The sequence below is a fragment of the Aotus nancymaae genome, unplaced genomic scaffold, assembly GCF_030222135.1.
Source record: "Aotus nancymaae isolate 86718 unplaced genomic scaffold, 86718_ANA_hifiasm-v0.15.2.pri h1tg000072l, whole genome shotgun sequence".
NCBI lineage: Eukaryota > Metazoa > Chordata > Mammalia > Primates > Aotidae > Aotus > Aotus nancymaae.
The window spans coordinates 12251281-12271065 of NW_026988487.1; the positions used below are offsets into that span (position 1 = coordinate 12251281).

Here is a 19785-nt window from a genome sequence, read left to right on the forward strand (position 1 = left end):
ACAATATTTTAAGATAATATCCTTTCTACTTTTTGTTATTAAATGCTTTTTTAAATGAGCCAGAAGAGACTGTGGAATACAGTTGTTACTGGCAAGCTCATATCATCAATTTTTTTAAATGTTTTAAAAATATACTTGGTGTAATAAAAAGGTGACAAATTTTGAGTTAATTCCTCTATTTATTTCCTTTTAAAGATTTTTACTCATCTCAACTCCAATGGCTAAGAACACAAATCTTGTACATATTAAGCTTACTATGGCAAAGATTCCCAAGTAAGTATCCTAATAAAAACTGGGCTAAGCCATCCTGTAAGTTTACAAATAAACCTAACACCCACTGCTATGTATCACATACAGTGATGCTGTGATACTGAAGAGGGAAGGGGCTAGGGATAGAATAGTTGTGAGAACCATTTGAAAAACATCTGACTTGCTGGGGCGGTGGCTCACGCCTGTAATCCCAGCACTTTGGGAGGCCGAGGTGGGTGGATCACAAGGTCAAGAGATCGAGACCATCCTAGTCAACATGGTGAAACCCCGTCTCTACTAAAAATACAAAAAATTAGCTGGGCATAGGTGACACTTGCCTGTAATCCCAGCTACTCAGGAGGCTGAGGCAGGAGAATTGCCTGAACCCAGGAGGCGGAGGTTGCAGTGAGCCGAGATCGCACCATTGCACTCCAGCCTGGGTAACAAGAGCAAAACTCCGTCTCAAAATAAAAAAAAAAAAAAAATCTGACTTCAGGCCTAGTGCAGTGGCTCAGGCCTGTAAATCCAGCACTTTGGGAGGCTGAGGTAGGAGGACAGGAGTACAAGACCTCAACTCCTGAGGTTGAGCCCCGGAGCACAAGACCAGCATAGGCAACAAAGGAAGACTTCATTTCTACGAAAAAATTTGAAAATCAGCCAGGTATGGCAGCACACGCTCGCAGTCTCAGCTACTCAGGAGGCTGAGGCAGGAGGATTACTTGAGCCCAGGAGATTGAGGCTGTAGTGAGCTTTGATGGCGCCACTGTACTCTAGCCAGCCTGGGTGACAAGAACGAGAGCCTGTCTCAAAAAACACAAAACAAAAAACCCCACATCAGACTCTGCAATGGCAATAGTATCTCTAAAATGTTTACTCCTTGAATTCAGCAGCTCTTTTTTTTTTTTTTCCTGGAGACAGAGTCTTGCTCTGTCACCCAGGCTTGAGTGTAGTGGTGCAATATCAGCCCACTGCAACCTCCACCTCCTGGGCTCAAGGGATTCTCAAGCCTCAGCCATCTGAATAGCTGGGACCACAGGCACCAGACACCACGCCTGGCTAACTTCTGTATTTTTAGTAGAGACATGGTTTCGCCATGCTGGCCAGGCTGATTGATACTCCTGGCCTCGAGTGATCCACCTGCCTCAGCCTCCAAAAGTGCTGTGATTAAAGTCATGAGCCACCATGCCCTGTCAGGCGTTCTCTTCCTAAGAACTTATACAAAAAAAAAAAAAGAAAAAAATCAGATGCATTCATGATTTTTGTACAAGGAAAAATAATATATAACATTATGACATTACTTATAATAATGAAAAATTGTATAGTAGTAAAAAATGGAACCAACTTGACTATCAGTGTGTTAATCATGCTTTTCATTTTCTATATTTCATACTGTTTTGACTTAGTGGAGGCCTTGCTGGCTGGGAAGAAACTGCTTCACAGGACTAGCTAATTATTCTAGAGATAATAAACAACTCACATGACTGTAAATACACCTTTCATATACAACCATTCAATCTCAAACCCATATCTCCAACCACCTCCTTTACCTAAGTCACACACCAAGCCAGTATCTCCCCTGCCCTAAATTAACCCAGGGCCAGTTCCAAACAACTAAGAGCAAACCCTATACCCCAAAGGCTGCAAGAATTAATTACTAGCCAGTCCTAAACTCTCTGCTCTGCTCTACTTTGCTTTTCCCAGAGAAACCACAGTAACAGCCATGGCCCATGCTTTTTTTTTATCACTCCTGTTCCTGCTCCTGCCTCCTGACCAGCTCTGGTGCTTCCTGGCTGTGGCCATGCATGATGTGCTGTGCCTCTGCTTCTAGGAGAACTGTGAGTAACACAAAACTTTTTTCAATGGCATTGACCTCCCTACGTCATCACTCAGTCACCATTATGAATTAAAAACCAGGCACAAGCTCGGTGCAGTCTCACACCTATCATCCCAGCACTTTGGGAGGCCGAGGTGGGCAGATCACTTGAGGCCAGGAGTTTGACACCACCCTGGCCAACATGGTGAAGCCCTGTCTCTATTAAAAAGACAAAAATTAGCTGGGCGTAGTGGTGTGCACCTGTAGTCCCAGCTACTGGGGAGACTGAGACACAAAAATCACTTGAACCGTGGAGGCTACAGTGAGCCAAGATCGTACCATAGCACTCCAGCCTGGGTGACAGAATAAGATTGTCTCAAAAAAAAACAAAAAAAGGCAAAAATTAACAAAGTGATTAGTAGGGAATTGGTTAAAAGAATTATGGTACATTTACATGCTAAAATTCTGCCAGCCACTAAATATCATTTTGGGGAAAAACATTTAATGATGTGCCAAAACCTTAAAGTAGATTTAAGTAGGAGAAAAAAATTACACAAAACATTATGTAGTTACAATCTATGTTTTAAAAGTGCAAATACAGCTGGGCATGGTAGCTCAAGCCTGTAATCCCAGCACTTTGGGAGGCCAAGGTGGGCGAATAACGAGATCAGTTCAAGATCAGCCTGGCCAACATGGTGAAACTCCGTCTCTACTAAAAATACAAAAATTAGCCTGGCATGGTGGTGCATGCCTGTAATCCCAGCTATTCAGGAGGCTGAGGCAGGAGAATCTCTTGAACATGAGAGGCGGAGGTTACAGTGAGCTAAGATCACGTCACTACACTCCAGCCTGAGTGAGAGTGAGACCCTGTCTAAAATTTTTTTTTTTTTTTTTTTTTTTTTTTTTTTTGAGACAGAGTCTCGCTCTTGTTACCCAGGCTGGAGTGCAATGGCGCGATCTCGGCTCACCGCAACCTCCGCCTCCTGGGTTCAGGCAATTCTCCTGCCTCAGCCTCCTGAGTAGCTGGGATTACAGGCACGCACCACCGTGCCCAGCTAATTTTTTTGTATTAATAGAGACGGGGTTTCACAATGTTGACCAGGATGGTCTCGACCTCTCGACCTCGTGATCCACCCGCCTCGGCCTCCCAAAGTGCTGGGATTACAGGCTTGAGCCACCGCGCCCGGCCTAAAATTTTTTTTTTAAAGGCCAAATAGAAACATGTGTTCCAGCCTGGGTAACACGTTGATACACAGCCTCTACAAAAAATTGGCTGGGCATGATGGCGGGCACCTGTAGCCCCAGCTACTCAGGAGGATGAGGCAGGAAGATCACTTGAGCCTGGGAGGTCAAGGCTGCAGTGAGCCAAGATTGCGCCACTGCACTCCAGCCTGAGTGAGAGTGAGACCCTGTCTCAAATTTAAAAGAAAAAAAAGAAACACATGTGTTAACATATACATTATCTCTGGAAAAGAAAACAAAAGAAAGAGATATATACCAAAATATTAGTTGTTATCTCTGAGTAGGATGATCTACCAGTTATTTTTATTTTGTATTATAGCCTTTTCTATACTTCCCAAATTTTCCATAATGAACATTTTGTAGACAAAAAAGCATATTCTAAATATCACGTTAAAGAAAATGTGAGATCTGCAAATTTCAAGTATCTTTAGCCATAAATCTAACTCTCCAAAGCAACTCAGATTAACTTTTTTTTGTGTGTGAGTCAGGGTCTCACTCTGTCACCCAGGCTGGAGTGCAGTGGTAAAATCTCAGCTTACTACAACAACCTCCGCCTCCTGGGTTCAAACGATTCTCGTGCCTCAGTTACCTGAGTAGCTGGGATTATAGGCATATGCCACCTTGTCCAGTCAATTTGTGTATTTTTAGTAGAGATGGGGTTTCACCATGTTAGCCAGGCTTCAGACTAACTCTAAACCAAGAGTTGTGTCATGATTCTTGATACAAAATAATTATATTCAACATTCAAGTTGCAAAACACCAGCTCTGTAAGTCTAAAGATCTGTTAAGAGAGAATCAAAAATAAAAAAACTTCTCTGTAAATCACAACAAATGTCCCTTTCCTGTTTTCCTGCTTTTCAAACTTTCCTGGATAGATTACTGCATGATGAAAACACTATGTAATCGTTGGCTGTACCCAAAAATTGAGACATTCTCTTGGGAGTCTAAATATTTTTAAAAAGGCACAGCAGAATTAGACCAAGTGGTTCTCAGTCTATGTCCCAAAACAAAGAATGAACAAAATAACTACAATATACATCACTTTTTAGTGTCTACTAAAATTTTTTTTAAGTTTTTCTTAAACATCAAACAATCTGTAAACATGGGCATATAAACCACCAGGAAGTAGATTATATATGGCTCAAAGTAAATCTGCAAAGTAAACAGAAACATGATACCCCTGAAAGTAAAGAAAAGATCCTTATCCAATTTAACTGAAATTCATTTACCAGGCCAGGAAAGAAGGTTGGGGGAAGGAAGTGAGCATGAACCTAAACAGCAGGGACAGGGCACATACACATGAACAGTAAGTGCACAGGTCTGGCTACAGAAAAGTGGAGAGCAGTGAGTGAGGCCAGTAGGGCCATTCAACTGTGAATGCCTTTGTATGCCAAGCTAGGGATCTTGGGGGATCTAAAGGCAATAATAGAGGCATTTCCTTCCTTGAAAACAAGATAACCCGCACAAGCTTTGAAAGATGAGCAAAAGGATTTCAATACTCAGAATGGCAATGGGAGGAAAGTACTCCAAATGAAGAAACCAACAGACTAGGTATAAGTACAGTCCAAGATTATGACCGCTGTAGCTAAAATGCAATCCAGATGACGAAGGGCCTTAATTGTCTGAGTGAGGAATTTGTGTTTAATTATATAGGTAATGGGACTCAAAAGTAATTTTTGAGTGGGGGAGTGGCCTGACTGCAGCTGCACTTAAGAAAATGAATTTGACAGTAATGCAGTGGAATGGGGCAGATTGAGACAGAAAACCCAATGAGATGGCCCTTAATACACTGTGGATGAGAGGTGACAAGGCCACAGAACACCTAACACTTTCAGGTGTCTCTACTCTACTCATTCCTAGTAACTGAAACTTTTATCCTGTGGTGTCATTTTACCCTGGGTGCCAAACCTCACCCACTGTCATCAGGGATTAAAACCTAATACTGGTCAATACTCATATACATGCTATAGGGAGTTTAGCATTTCAGAGCTTTAGATAATCTCTTTTAAACAAAAAGAACAAGTATTAGCAACATGTACTATTCACATCAATAAAGATTTTGCAGACATTATTTAAAGATTTATTCTAATGTATTAAATTTTGAAAATACTGAAAAAAAGAACATCTAATTATTCCAGACGGCAAATGAAGCTGCAACATGTTTCGAATAGCGCCACCTAAAATGCCATAAAAACAACTGAAAATAAATACTGTCATTTTCATCTAATTTTCACCTAGTAGCTATGTACTTCTCAAGTCTCATATGACCAATGTAATTAACTAATGTATGAGTAAGCTAAAATTGTTGACACTGTGTATATATTGACTTTAATTATAGATTCACTATACCTCTTCATTTGACAACTGGGCTGAAGATTCTTCTTGAGTTAAAGCACACACTACTGGTATTTTTATTTCTTCTTCAACATCTGTTTTTTTGTGAACCTTTCTCTTATTGAGTCTTTGTTGTTCATCATCCTCCTAAAAGTTAGAAAGAAAAAAAATACATATTACCCAAGTAACCTATTTAATAAGCAACATAGTTCTTTAACCATTCAAAACAAATAAGAAAGAATAGAGCATTATAATGAGAGAAAACTGGACACTTAAGCTTCTTTGTTTTGTAAGCCCATCTAAGGGCCTCTGGCCGTGACAAAATATTTTAATACTATAAGCACAAACTAAGAATCCTGGTATAAAGAACAACTCAGGAAGCAGCTTCCAAGAAAAGTATACTACATAAAGTAAGGCAAAACAAAAGAAAGCAAAACCACTTTAAATGATTTATGAAAAAATTTACATAGACCATTCCTTGTGATTACTGTGGAAAATAAATATGAAAAAGTTTTTTTTGTTTGTTTTTGAGACAAGGTCTTGCTCTGACACTCAGGTTGGAACGCAGTGATGCAAACATGGCTCACTGCAGCCTCCACGGCGCAAGCAATTCTTCTACCTCATCCTTTCATGTAGCTGGGATCATAGCCTAATCTTTTTATTTTTTGTAGTGACAGGGTTTCACTTTGTTGCCCAGGCTGGTCTTGAACTTCTGGGCTCAAGCAATCCTCCTGCCTCAGCCTCTCATGTAGCTGGGATCACAAGCGTGCACCACCATGCCTGGCTAATTTTTAGGTTTTTTTGTACAGATGATGTCTCACACTGTTGTCCCGGCTGGTCTCAAACTCCCAGGCTCAAGCGATCCTCCCACCTTGGCCTCCCAAAGTGCTGGGATTATAGGCATGAGACACCACAGCCCGCCTGAAAAAGTTTTTATAATGTTACACATACATTAGAAACATTAACAAATGTATGAGTACAAAAGGAATAATTAAAGTTGATATAATAATTCACTCAACAAAGATGAGTAAAATACCTTATACCTTCAATGTACCCTAAAACAACCTAGTGAGGAGAGACAAACAATTACAAGTTTGTACAAGGTTCTAAAGAAGGAGAAAAACACTGAAGGAGCCAGCAAAGGGGTCCCAAAGGAGGTAACACTTCAGCTGAATTGTGAAAGATCAGTAGATCAGTTTGCCAGTTGCATAAGAAGAGACAAATTGAGGGTTCTAGGGAGAAAGGAAGCACATACAAAAGACAGAAACATGGAAAAGCAGCCCTGTGGGGGAATTCTGTATAATTTGATATAAATGAAAAATGGGCAGGCATATGAGAAGTAAAGGACATGGAGAAAGATGTGGTAAGTAAGCACCTAGACTCTGGAATCAGAGATTGTTCAAGCCTCAGATGGGCCATGCATGACCTCTCAGCCTGTTTACTCATCTAGAACACAGGAACTATCTAATTGTAGTCCTTACCGTCTACAGAGAGTTGGTTTTTGATAACCAACTGAGATAAAGATTTATACATAAAGCCTTAGCACAATGCTAGACATAGTAAGAGCTCAAAGGTTTTAAATGATCATCTTAGTAAAGTTTAGACTCTTTTTTTTTTTTTTTTTTGAGACAGTCTCGCTTGGTCACCCAGGCTGGAGAGCAAGTGGTGTGATCTCGACTCACTGCAACCTCCGTCTCAGGCAAGTCTCCTGCCTCAGCTTCCCAAGTAGCTGGGACTACAGGCGTGTGCCACCACGCCCAGCTAATTTTTGTATTTTTAGTAGAGATGAGGTTTTGCCATGTTGGCCAGGCTGGTCTCAAACTCCTGACTTCAGGTGATCCACCTGCCTCAGCCTCCCAAAGTGCTGGGATTACAGATGTGAGCCACCATGCTAGGTAAAGTTTAGACTCTTTTAATGGGCATCAGAGTAGGCAGGATAAGATCTGTACTTTAGAATCTAAATTTTTACGTCAGTGGGGCACGGTGGCTCACACCTGTAATCCCAGCACTTTGGGAGGCCAAGACAGGCAGATCACTTGAGGTGAAGAGTTTGAGACCAGCCTGGCCAACATGGTGAAACCCTGTGTCAACTAAAAATACAAAAATTAGCCAGGCATGGTGGCACATGCCTGTGATCCCAGCTACTCGGGAGGATGCGATAGGAGAATTGCTTCAGTCCGGGGGCAGAGGTTGCAGTGAACTGAGATTGTGCCACTGCACTCCAGCCTGGGTGACTGGAGTGATGAAACCCTGTCTCAAAAAAGAAAAAAAAAAACACACACACACACACAAAATGAATGAGTCCAAATTAAGTGACAAAAAGGAAATTTCAAAAAGAAGAAACTTTGCAAAACAAAATCTAACCTAAGTCACATAAAGCAATTTGAAATGTTTCACAAGATACTTAGAAAGGCAGTGAATACTTTTACATAGCTATCCTAGGGAAATACCTGTACACATACATACACAATATGGTCCAAGATCTAGCTGTAACATTATTTGAGATGATAAAAAAGGGGGGAATACCTACATGCTCACTACAAGGAGAAAGGGCAAATCAATATGGTACAACCATGCTAAAGTCAAGCACAAAATACAACTTTGACATGAAAATATGTCCAGGATAATGCTTATGGGAAATGTATATACTTTTTTTTGAGACAGGGTCCTGCTCTGTCACCCACAGCTGAAGTGCAGTGGTGTGATCACAGCTCACTGCAGCCTCTGCCTCCCAGATTAAGTGATCCTCCCACCTCAGCCTCCCAAGTAGCTCGAACTATAGGCACATACCACCATGCCCAGCTAATTTTTTTTAATTTTTTGTAGAAACAGAGTCTCACTATATGACCCAGGCTGGTCTTGACCTCCTGGGCTCAAGCAATCCTCCTGCCTCAGCCTCCCAAAGTGTTGGGATTACCGATGTGAGCCACCACGTCCTGCCTAGAATAAATACTTAAAACTATAGTTGTATAAGAGGAAAAAGACACCCTAAATATACACTCATAAACAGACAGAACTGGTTTAGAAGACTCTCTACCAAACGGTAAAGGCAATCTTCTGAGACAGGGAGGTGTGGAGATATTAATGACGATTTTACACTTGATCATTTTATATATATTTTTTCACTTTGTATTTAAAATAAAAATACTGTGAGAACGTGTGTGTGTGTGTGTGTGTATATTACTTATGCAATTTAAATAACTAAAAGATAAGGAGGAAACAAGAACTTGAATATGCAGCACTCTGAACACCTGCCATTCCCTATTACTCAGCCTCTCATCTGTATCATGCCACCTAGTAGAGCTTTTAGAGCAGGGTGTCCAATCTGTTGGCTTCCCTAGGCCACACTGAAGAATAATTGTCTTGGCTACACACAAAATACATTAACACTAGTGATAGCTGATAAGGTTAAAAAAAAAAAAGATTGCAAATGTTTTAAGAAAGTTTACAAATTTGTGTTCGGCTGCATTCAAAGACGAGGGCTGCAGGCTGGACAAGCTTGTTTTAGAGCAATGTCACCAAAGACTTGGCCTGGACTGACAATACTCAGGAGCACTAGGAGAACTGGTCAGCACGGCAGAAAAAGATTTTCTCAGAAGTATGCACTGCTGCATCCTGTAGTCACTAAAGATCATTTTTAAATCAGTTTTTCCTCCCAGAGAAGGCCATTTCTAAAGATGAAAAACAAAACCCCTCAAATATAGCTATTATGTTTTTAAAAGTGGCATACATCACCCTTGTTTCAGCTTAAGTCAATCTCTAATACACATAAGGTAATGCAGTCACATGTGGTGGGGGACATTACTAAAAAAGCAAATCAGTCCCATAAAACTTCTCTATTCACCTGATCTTTCTTCTTCAGTTCTTCAACTTGTCGGAGCTGTTCTGAAGTTAGCACAATCTCCATTCGCTGCATGTCTCTCATCAGTAAACGCTGAGATTCCAGAAACTGGTCATTGGCCTTCTGCCACGTATGTTTTAACTGGTTGTGTTGTTGTCGCTCTTGCTCCAAGAGATGGCAAACTGTTTAGGAACCCCCCACCACAAATCAAAAACACTGAATTTTAATGGCAGGCAATTTCTTCAGCACAGAAATTGTCTAGGTCTGGCCAAGGGCCCACATGTCTAGGATTCTGTCCTTGGCTGGACCAAGGGGCAACCTATCCCCACACCATCTCTTTAAAGCAGAGTCTCCCAAAGTGTACTCCTAGGAACACAGCAAAGAAAGATTTCTGTGCTTAGTAAGTCTCAGAAACTTCAAGTTAAAGGGAGAATTTATTATTATTTTGCAAAGCCTCCTCCATAATTAAATAAATGTTTAAAGATTTCTTTACTGCAGGACTTTGAACTTGGGGTCTTAATTATGTCTATGTTTTCTTGGAAGGTGATATATAATACAGCTTTCCCAAATTTATTTGACAAAAGAAAAAAAATTTCCACAGTACAACTCAAATAACAAGTATTCTAGGGAATATATTTGGGAAACACTGCTCCAAAGGCCAAAGGGGGAATAACCACTCCTAATTGTGTTTAATACATTCTGATAAATTTATTATCCAAAAATCCTCATTGGGTCCGGTTAATATAGACTTTTTATGACAAGTCAAGGAATCTTTGTAAAATGCATGCATTGTTGATACTCATCAGCTCAGCCATCTACTACTGAAAAGAGATGATCTATCCACCCATCTACCAAGCCACCCAAGCCAGAAACCTGAGACAACTCATACTTCTGACTTTTCCTTACCCCAGCATACTCAACTACTACAGAGATCTGCTAATTATGCCTCCTCTGCAATATGATACATCTATCTTCTGGCTTCTGCCTTAGATTAGCGCTTATGACTTAACTACAACAGAGGTCCCTTTATTATTATTTTGCCCTCAGTCTTGCCCTCCCTATTCTATTCACCACAGTGCTATTAGATTGAACTTTCTAAAATGCAAAACTGATATTACCACTCTCCAGTCTAAAACCCTTTTTGAAGTCAGACGCAAAAAGGCACATACTATAAAATCCCATTCATATCAAAGTCCAGAATAGGCAAGTCCACGGAGATAGAAAGTAGAGGTCAGGTGCGGTGGCTCAGACCTGTAATCCCAGTATTTTGGGAGGCCCAGGTGGGTGAATCACCTGAGGTCAGGAGTTCAAGACCAGCCTGGCCAAGATGGTGAAATCCCGTCATTACTAAAAATAGAAAACTTGCCAGGCATGGTGGCAGGTGCCTGTAATACCAGCTACTCAATAGGCTGAAGCAGAGAATTGCTTGAACCCGGGAGGCAGAGGTTGCAATGAGCTGAGATCACACCACTGCACTCCAGCCTGGGCAACAGAGCAAGACTCCATCTCAAAAGAAAAAAAAAAACAAAACAAAGTAGATTAGTGGTTGCCAAGGGCTGGAGGCAGAGACATAGGAAGTGACTGTAAATGGGTACCAGATTTCTTTTTGAGGTAATGAAAATGTTTTGGAATTAGACAGTGATGATGAAGCACAATTTTGTAAATATATTAAAAACTACTAGGCTGGGTGCAGTGGCTCACACCTGTAATCCCAGCACTTTAGGAAGCTGAGGAGGGCAGATCACCTGAGGTCAGGAGTTCGAGATCAGCCTGGCTAACATGGTGAAACCCCGTCCCTACTAAAAATACAAAAATTAACCAGGCATGGTGGTGCATGCTTGTAGTCACGGTTACTCGGGAGGCTGAGGCAGGAGAATCACTTGAACCTGGAGGTTGCGGCAAGCCAAGATTGTGTCACTGCACTGCAGCCTGGGCAACAAGGGCGAAACTCCGTCTCAAAAAGAAAAAACTACTGAATTGTATACTTCAACAAGTGAACCTTATGGAATGCAAATTTTATCTCAATAAAACTGTTATTTAAGAGAAAATAAAAAACCTACACAGGCTCCGAACTGCCCATATGATAAAGTCTGACATTCTTAGCATTAAGACCTCCATGTCCTGGCCTGTGTCTTCTGCTCCAACCTCACATTTTGCCCATTGTCTCTTACATTCTAATTGTGCTGAACTGCTTTTCTTAGATTTTCTTACCTAGCTGCAACACATGCAAATGGCTTTTAATGTCATGCTTCTCTCTGACTACCTGACAAGCCCCTACCCACCTTCCAAAACTCCACTTAAGAACAACTTCTTTTAAGAAGCCTATCTGTTCCTGGGACAAAAAGAACTGACCACGCCATTGGTGGCACTGCTGAATCCTAACACGCTTCCAAGCACAGCACAAATAATATGCAATTGTATTAATTTGGTTGTATAACTAATTCCTAATTTAGGCTATAAGTTACACGGCTGCTGGTATTTATTTATTTTTTAGATGGAGTTTCATTCTTATTGCCAGGCTGGAGTGCAATGGTGCGATCTTGGCTCACTGCAACATCCGCCTCCTGGGTTCAAGCAATTTTCCTGCCTCAACCTCCCAAGTAGCTGAGTTTACAGGCATGCGCCACCACACCCAGCCAATTTTCTATTTTAAGTAGAGACAGGGTTTCTCCATGTTGGTCAGGCTAGTCTTAAACTCCCGACCTCAGGTGATCCGCCCACCTCAGCCTCCCACGGTGGCATGAGCCACTGTGCCCAGCCACTGCTGGGTTTTTATATTTTCTTTTCATTTCAAGACTATTGTCTGGTGTGAGTGTTTCAGTATGGAAATTACCCAGTCTCTTTCCTCATTTTAATTAATCTTCTCAGATACTTTTCAAAGTTTATTAAGAAGGTTTGGTAGTCTCAATAACTAAGTGTTGGAGGGACATAATTTAAACTGAACTAGTTATTTTGGACACCTTTAAGAATATGAGTGTCGGCCAGGCACAGTGGCTCACGCCTGTAATCCCAGAACTGTGGGAGGCCAAGGTGGGCAGATCAAGATCACCTGAGGTTGGGAGTTCAAGATCAGCCTGACCAACATGGAGAAACTCCATTTCTACTAAAAATACAAAATATTAGTTGGGCATGGTGGCACACGCCTGTAATCTCAGCTACTTGGGAGGCTGAGGCAGAAGAATCACTTGAACCCAGGAGGTGGAGGTTGCAGTGAGCCGAGATCGTGCCATTGCATTCCAGACTGGGCAACAAAAGCAAAACTCTGTCTCAAAAAAAAAGAATATGAGTGTCTTTTTTCTACAGTAGCACATTTGGAAACTGTTTCCTGAAGGCCAAAACTTCAGGTGGTTTGGGTTATTTTCATAATATTTTATGAAGTAATTCCATAGGCTGGTATCATTTCAGCTTTCCACTATTTGGAAAATAGCTCATATGCAAATTTGAATTATTTATAGCTTTATCTCCCACAGTATTTGATATACTTAAAAGTATTCATAGTAGGACTCGATCACCACAGTCCTAATGCTGCATATTAAAATATGTTTTACTACTACAACCTGTAGCAGCAATAAGAATTCAAGGAGTCCATACATTTGGATGAAAAAAAAAAAAGCTAGATCTTTATTTTTACTATCCTCTAACTGAAATTTATCATTTGCTTTAATTATAAAATGTAGGCAAAAAACCACAGCAGCTTAAAAATACCTATGACTTGGTCACTAATGGAAATCAGATATTTTTGTATTTCATTTCAGTTACAGATATCTTAATGTTATTTATGCTTATCACCACTTTAAAATGACAGCAGTTATTAAACCTGCTGCTAGATCTTATTTAATGTATTTAATGAACTAGCACATTTATTACTATAAGTTTGACTTTTTTACATCTTGGTAAATTTTATAATATAATTGGGTTTTTTTGTAATCTTATATATTTTATGTATTAAAAACATTACTGTGAGAAGGTTTCACAAGATTGCCAAAGGAATTCACGACATAAAAAGGTTAAGAGCTCCAGGCATATAGAAATCACTAGAAGAACTGAAGATAAAAGTGTGTGTCTGTGTGTGTGGGTGTCTGTGTGTGTATCTATATATATAGTTTTTTGGTTTTTTTTAAGACAGTCTCTCACTCTGTCACCCAGGCTGGAGTGCAGTGGTGTGATCTCAGCTCACTGCAACCTTTACCTCCCTGGTTCAAGTGATTCTTCTGCCTCAGCCTCCTGAGTAGCTGGGACTACAGGTGTGTACCACCATGCCCGGCACATTTTTGTATTTTTAGTAGAGATGGGGTTTCGCAATGTTGGCCAGGGTGGTCTCAAACTCCTGGCCTCAAGTGATCTGCCTACCTCGGCTTCCCATAGTGCTTGAATTACAGGCGTAAGCCAGTGCACCCAGCCAAAAGTATAGTTTATTTTAGTGGGGAAAGAATGCACCCCTGGAAAATAGAGTCAATTTGTGTATCATTCTGCTACCAGACTAGTGAAATCAAAATTGTCCCTTAAAAACAGTATGTAACTTACCAAGTAAAATACTTGAGGTGGCGATTAAAAAGAAAAACAGAAAAACAGTCTGTAACTTAGGGCCTCCAGAATACACTCTCTGTCCTCTTCCATTCTCTCTTTTGCTAATACACCTCCATCGAAATGAGTGGGGCCGGGGTGGGTGGTAAAGCAGTTTAAGCAGAAATTCCTAGCGTTATTATCTTTCTTCCAGAGCTCATGCCTTGTGAAGTTGGTGGGTTTGTTTTTTGTTTTTGTTATTTTTGAGACAAACATTCCCTATATCCCCCAGGCTGGAGTGCAGTGGTGTGATCTCACCTCAATGTTGCAACCTCCGCCTCCTGGGTTCAAGCAATTCTCGTGCCTCAAACTCCCAAGCAGCTGGGATAACAGGCACGTGACACCATGCTTGGATAATTTTTGTTTTTTTAGTAGAGACAAGGTTTCTCCATGTTGGCCAGGCTGGTCTTGAACTCCTGACCTCAGGTGATCCTCCCACCTAGAACTCCCAAAGTGCTGGGATTATAGGAGCGACCGCCACTGCACCCAGCTGCCTTGTGAAGTTATTACTGTGGTCATGAAGCAAAAAGAAACCATAATTTCAGCTTTTTGTGAGTACATTTAAACCAACTACAAAGCTTAAACTGAATCACTAACGCGTTGCACTGTTATTTTAAGATCTGTCATTGTTATTAGTCAACATCAATTTAACTTATATGGTTCTTAGAGATTAAGATAAAAATATACAGAATATATATTTACCTTCGTGCAGTTCTTTCCGCAGTTTCTCAGCATCTTCCTGTAGAACAGATTTCTGAGTATTCAAAACAGCTACATACATCTCTAGATCAGTCCTACAAGATTTCTCAGCTTCCAGATAATGATTCAGTTCCTTAACCTGAAAGAAGATGCAATTCTATTAAACTGAAATTTACAACAGTTTCTATCTTAGATACAAAATGATGGTAAGTTCTGGCTATGCCTTAAAAAAATTTACACTTACTTTTATGTCTACATGTTACATCTACATAAGTTAATATTTATAATTTTTAATTACAAAAACAAATATATACTTATTATAGAAAACTGGGAAAATAACATAATTAATAGATGTTATCCATAATTATACCACCAGAATAAAATATACAATTGAAATTACACATGACAGTTTTGTCCCTTGTTTTTCAAAAAGGTAGTTCTAATTTGTATTCCCATATGCATGTGTCTGTTTTACCTATAACAGTAACACAAGGTATGTTTTGCTTTTTTAAATCGGTAGTTAATTTCTAAGGACGAAAATGATACCGTACACTTCTAAGTTTGCTTTTCTTTGATTTCTGGTGAGGGAATTCCAAATGCATTAAATGCAAAAAAAGAAGACATTTTCACAGATACATCTATTCATGGAAGTAAAAAAGAGAGAGTTATGATGGAACAAATAACTAGTCTCACACTGTAATGGCTTAAAGGTAAGCACAGAATACATTTTAAAATCACATCTTGTCCAGATGTGGTGGCTCACGCCTGTAATCCTAACACTTAGGGAGGCAAAGGTGGGCAGAATGCTTGAGATCAGGAGTTTGAGACCACCCTGGGAAATATGGAGAAATCTTGTCTCTACAAAAAATTTAAAAATTAGGTAGGCATCATGGCATACACCTACAATCCCGGCTACTCCAGAGGCTGATGTGGGAGGATTACTTGGGCACAGGAGGTTGAGGCTGCAGTGAGCCATGACTGCACTGCTGCACTCCAGCCTGGGAGACAGAGCAAGATACTGTTTCCAAAAAATAAAATAAAATCACATCTTTTTAAAAATGCTTTATTTCTTTTGATCAATTAAGTATAATACTCAAACTATTAACAATACTGTCTAAATAGAAATAAATAGAAATAAATAAAAAAAAATAGAAATAAATAGAAAAGTTATAACCAAAAAAAAAAAAAAATTACAGGCCAGGCGCGGTGGCTCATGCCTGTAATCCCAGCACTTTGGGAGGCTGAGGCAGGTGGATCACACGGTCAGGAGATTGAGACCATCCTAGCTAACATGGTAAAACCCCATCTCTACTAAAAATAAAAAAATTAAAAAAATTAGCCGGGCATGGTGGCACACACCAGTAATCCCAGCTACTCAAGAGTCTGAGGCAGGAGAATCACTTGAACCCGGGAGGCAGAGGTTGCAGTGAGCCGAGATGGCGCCACTGCATTCCAGCCTGGGAGACAGAGGGAGACTCTGTCTCAAAAAATAATAATAATAATGCAATTCTTCCCTAGAAAATCAAGGACTGTGTCACTTTAGACTGTCATATAAATTGTTCATTCTAAATTCTAACACTTTAATTTTCAACTTTTTCAAATGGTTATATCTAGTATCACTTTCGAGGTCCTTTTCATGCCGTTTATATTTCTACTTCTTCAAATTTAAAATAGTTTATCTGTTTTTAGTTATCTTTACTCCCAGGCCATCATGCAATAACAGTCAAAGATTTAAGTGACTACTTAAGCAATCATTTGATGCTTCACTGAAGGTTGTTAGCCTAGCACATGATATGAACAAAGAATGGTAAAGTGCCAACTATTGTGAAATACTTTCTCTAACACCTGAAGACAGGAGTCATTCAGCTGACGGTCAAAGAGTCCGTATGGCAGATGTAAAATGGTGGTATATAACCTACTAATTCTACCAGTTATTACTTTTTGGAATAAACATTTGGTTTAATTAATAATTAATTTCTAATATTTGAAAACTACTAAATAGATTGCTTGAGACCAGGAGTTTAAGACCAGCCTGGGCAACATGGAAAAACCTTGTCTCTACCAAAAATACAAAAACTAGGCAGGCATGGTGGTGCATACCTGTAATCCCAGCTACTTGGAAAGCTGAGGCACAAGAATTGCTTGAACCTGGGAGACAGAAGCTGCATTTGAGTCAAGACTGCACCACTGCACTAAATGTAGCTAAATTTGCAAGTTTTCCTTTCACAGTCAATATTTTTGTCTTATTTAAGAAATCCTGGCCCAGGCACAGTGGCTCACTCCTGTGATTCCAGCACTTTGGGAGGCCGAGCCGGGTGGATCACTTGACATCAGGAGTTCGAGACCAGCCTGGCCAACATGGTGAAATTGCCTCTCTACTAAAAATACAAAAATTAGCTAGGCATGATGGCTGGTGCCTGTAATCCCAGCTACTCAGGAGGCTGAGGCAGGAGAGTCACTTGAATCTGGGAGGTGGAGATTGCATCATCTGGGAAGACGATGGCAGTAATGACACAGTATTTGAATTACCTTGAGTTCCATACCCTGTAATGACCCAAACCAAAAACAAATGGACATCTACAAAAAGTCAGGTGACAAGGAGAGGGTACAAACAAACCACTGAAAGCTACCTATTCAGAAAAATGTACGTGGTATCAGGATCTATGCAGGACAAAGTACAGAGAAGCAAAGAAGGTCATGAGAAACCAAAAACACTCAACTGGGGGTACAATTTGACAACAGTGGCTTAAAAGGAAGAGTTTCACATACACCAATAGAGGGTGAATGTGACAAATTTGTCTGTAATACTTACAACCTGGTTAGGGTAAAATGATGTCCCACTTTGATTTACAGTTCCCCAATTTCTAGTATAGTTGAATATCTTTTCTCATTCCTTGACTATTCTGATTTCCTCTTTTGTGAATTGATTGTTCATACACTTTATCAGTTTTTCCTTTTTTTTTTTTTTTTTTGAGACAGTCTTGCCCTGTCGCCCAGGATGGAGTGCAGTGGCGCAATTTCGGCTTACTACAACCTCAACCTCTGCCTCCTGGGTTCAAGCAATTCTTGTGCCTCAGTCTCTCAAATAGCTGGGATTACAGGCATGCGCCACGACACCTGGCTATACTTTCCCTGTTTATCTTTAGAATTATTTGTCACCTGTGGACTTGGCAATTGTTTTTGCCACCGAGTCGTAGCTCACTGCAGCCTCCATTTCCTGGGTTAAAGCAATTCTTGTGCCTCAGCCTCCCAACTACCTGGGATTATAAGGCATGAACCACCACATCCAGCTAATTTTTCTATTTTTAGTAGAGACAGGGTTTCTCCATGTTACCCAGGCTGGTCTCAAACTCCTGGTCTCAAGCAATCTGCCTGCCTTGGCCTCCCAAAGTGCTGGGATTACAGGTGTGAGCCACCCCATCCAGCCAATTTAGCAATTTTTCATCATTTTGGATATTAACACTTTGTCGGGTATGAGGTACAGATATCTTCTCATAATCTGCAGCTTCTCTTTTCAACTTTTTATATTAATAGCATCTTTTAACAAAGACATTTATATTACAATGTAGCTAAATTTGCCAGTTTTCCTTTCACAGTCAATATTTTTGTCTTATTTAAGATATCTTGGGCCAGGCACAGTGGCTCACACCTGTAATCCCAGCAATGGGAGGCTGAGGTGGGTAGATCAAATGAGGTCAGAAGTTTGAGACCAGCCTGGCCAACATGGCGAAACCCTATCTCTACTAAAAATACAAAAATTAGCTGGGCATGGTGGTGGGTGTCTGTAATCCCAGCTACTCAGGAGGCTGAGGCAGGAGAGTCACTTGAACCTGGGAGGAGGAGGTTGCAGTGAGCCAAGATCACACTACTGCACTCCAGCCTGGCTGACAGAGCAAGACTCTGTCTCAAAAAAAAGAAAGAAATCTTTTTGAGGACAACAAGGTGGAGAGACTTGGCCTACCTATCAGATAGTAAGACTTATAATAAAGCTACTATAATTAAAACAGCTTGTTACTGGTTTAGGAATAAACCTGTCACCCAGGCTGGAGTGCAGTGGCATAATCTTGGCTCATTGCAACTTCCACCTACTGGGTTCAAGTGATTCTTGTGCTTCAGTCACCTCAGTAGCTTGGACTACAGGTATATACCACCACACCTGGCTAATTTTTGTATTTTTTGCAGAGAAATGGTTTCACTATGTTGTGCAGGCTGGTCTCGAACCCCTAAGCTCAAGCAATCTGCCCATCTCAGCCTCCCAAAGTGCTGGAATTACAGCCACACCTGGCCAGAAAATAATTTTTTTTTTTGAGATTGAGTTTTGCTCTAGTTGTCCAGGCTGGAGTGCAATGGAGTGCAATCTTGGCTCACTGCAACCTCTGCCTCCCGGGTTCAAGTGATTCTCCTGCCTCAGCCTCCCAAGTAGGTGGGATTACAGGCACCCACCACCACGCCCAGCTAATTTTTGTATTTTTAGTAGAGACAGGGTTTCACCATGTTGGCCAGGCTGGTCTCGAATTCCTGACCTCAGGTGATCCAACTGCCTTGGCCTCCCAAAGTGCTGGGATTACAGGCATGAGCCACCACACCCAGCCAAAAAGGGTATTTTTTAACAATCGATTCTTCCCCCACTGACTTGTAATGCCATCTGTCATACATCAAATTTACACATATATATGTGTCTATTTCTGGGCTTTCTATTCTGTTTTATTGGACCATTTGTTTATCCCTAAACCAGTAACAAACTATCTTAATTATAGTAGCTTTACTGCAGTCCTACCATCTGATAGATAGGCCAAGTCTCCACATCTTGTCTTCAAAATTTTGCTAAGTATATTTCTGTTCCTTTACTTCTCTATATGAAGTCTACTTCTAGAACTGAATTATCAAGTTCCTTACTAAACACTGTTGAATTCTGAGTGAAATTTAAAGATTAATTTGGGGATACAATGTCTACTTTATAATGCTCTTTTTTATTTTTTTTGAGATGGAGTCTCACTCTATCGTCCAGACTGGAGTGCAATGGCATGACTGGCTCACTGCAACC

The 19785-nt window shown here is 40.5% G+C and overlaps 1 protein-coding gene across 2 annotated transcripts in view; it reads right to left on the bottom strand.

Annotated features, from left to right (window-relative positions):
- Positions 1-19785, bottom strand: part of RABEP1 (rabaptin, RAB GTPase binding effector protein 1) — a 126984-nt gene that overhangs the window by 27605 nt on the left and 79594 nt on the right. For both annotated transcript variants that reach the window (XM_021672753.2, XM_064367597.1), the window contains exons 6-8: positions 14745-14880; positions 9483-9661; positions 5654-5785 (exon numbers count right to left, since the gene is read on the bottom strand). In XM_021672753.2, the coding sequence (XP_021528428.1) occupies positions 5654-5785; positions 9483-9661; positions 14745-14880 (447 nt within the window). The remainder of the gene's footprint in view (positions 1-5653; positions 5786-9482; positions 9662-14744; positions 14881-19785) is intronic.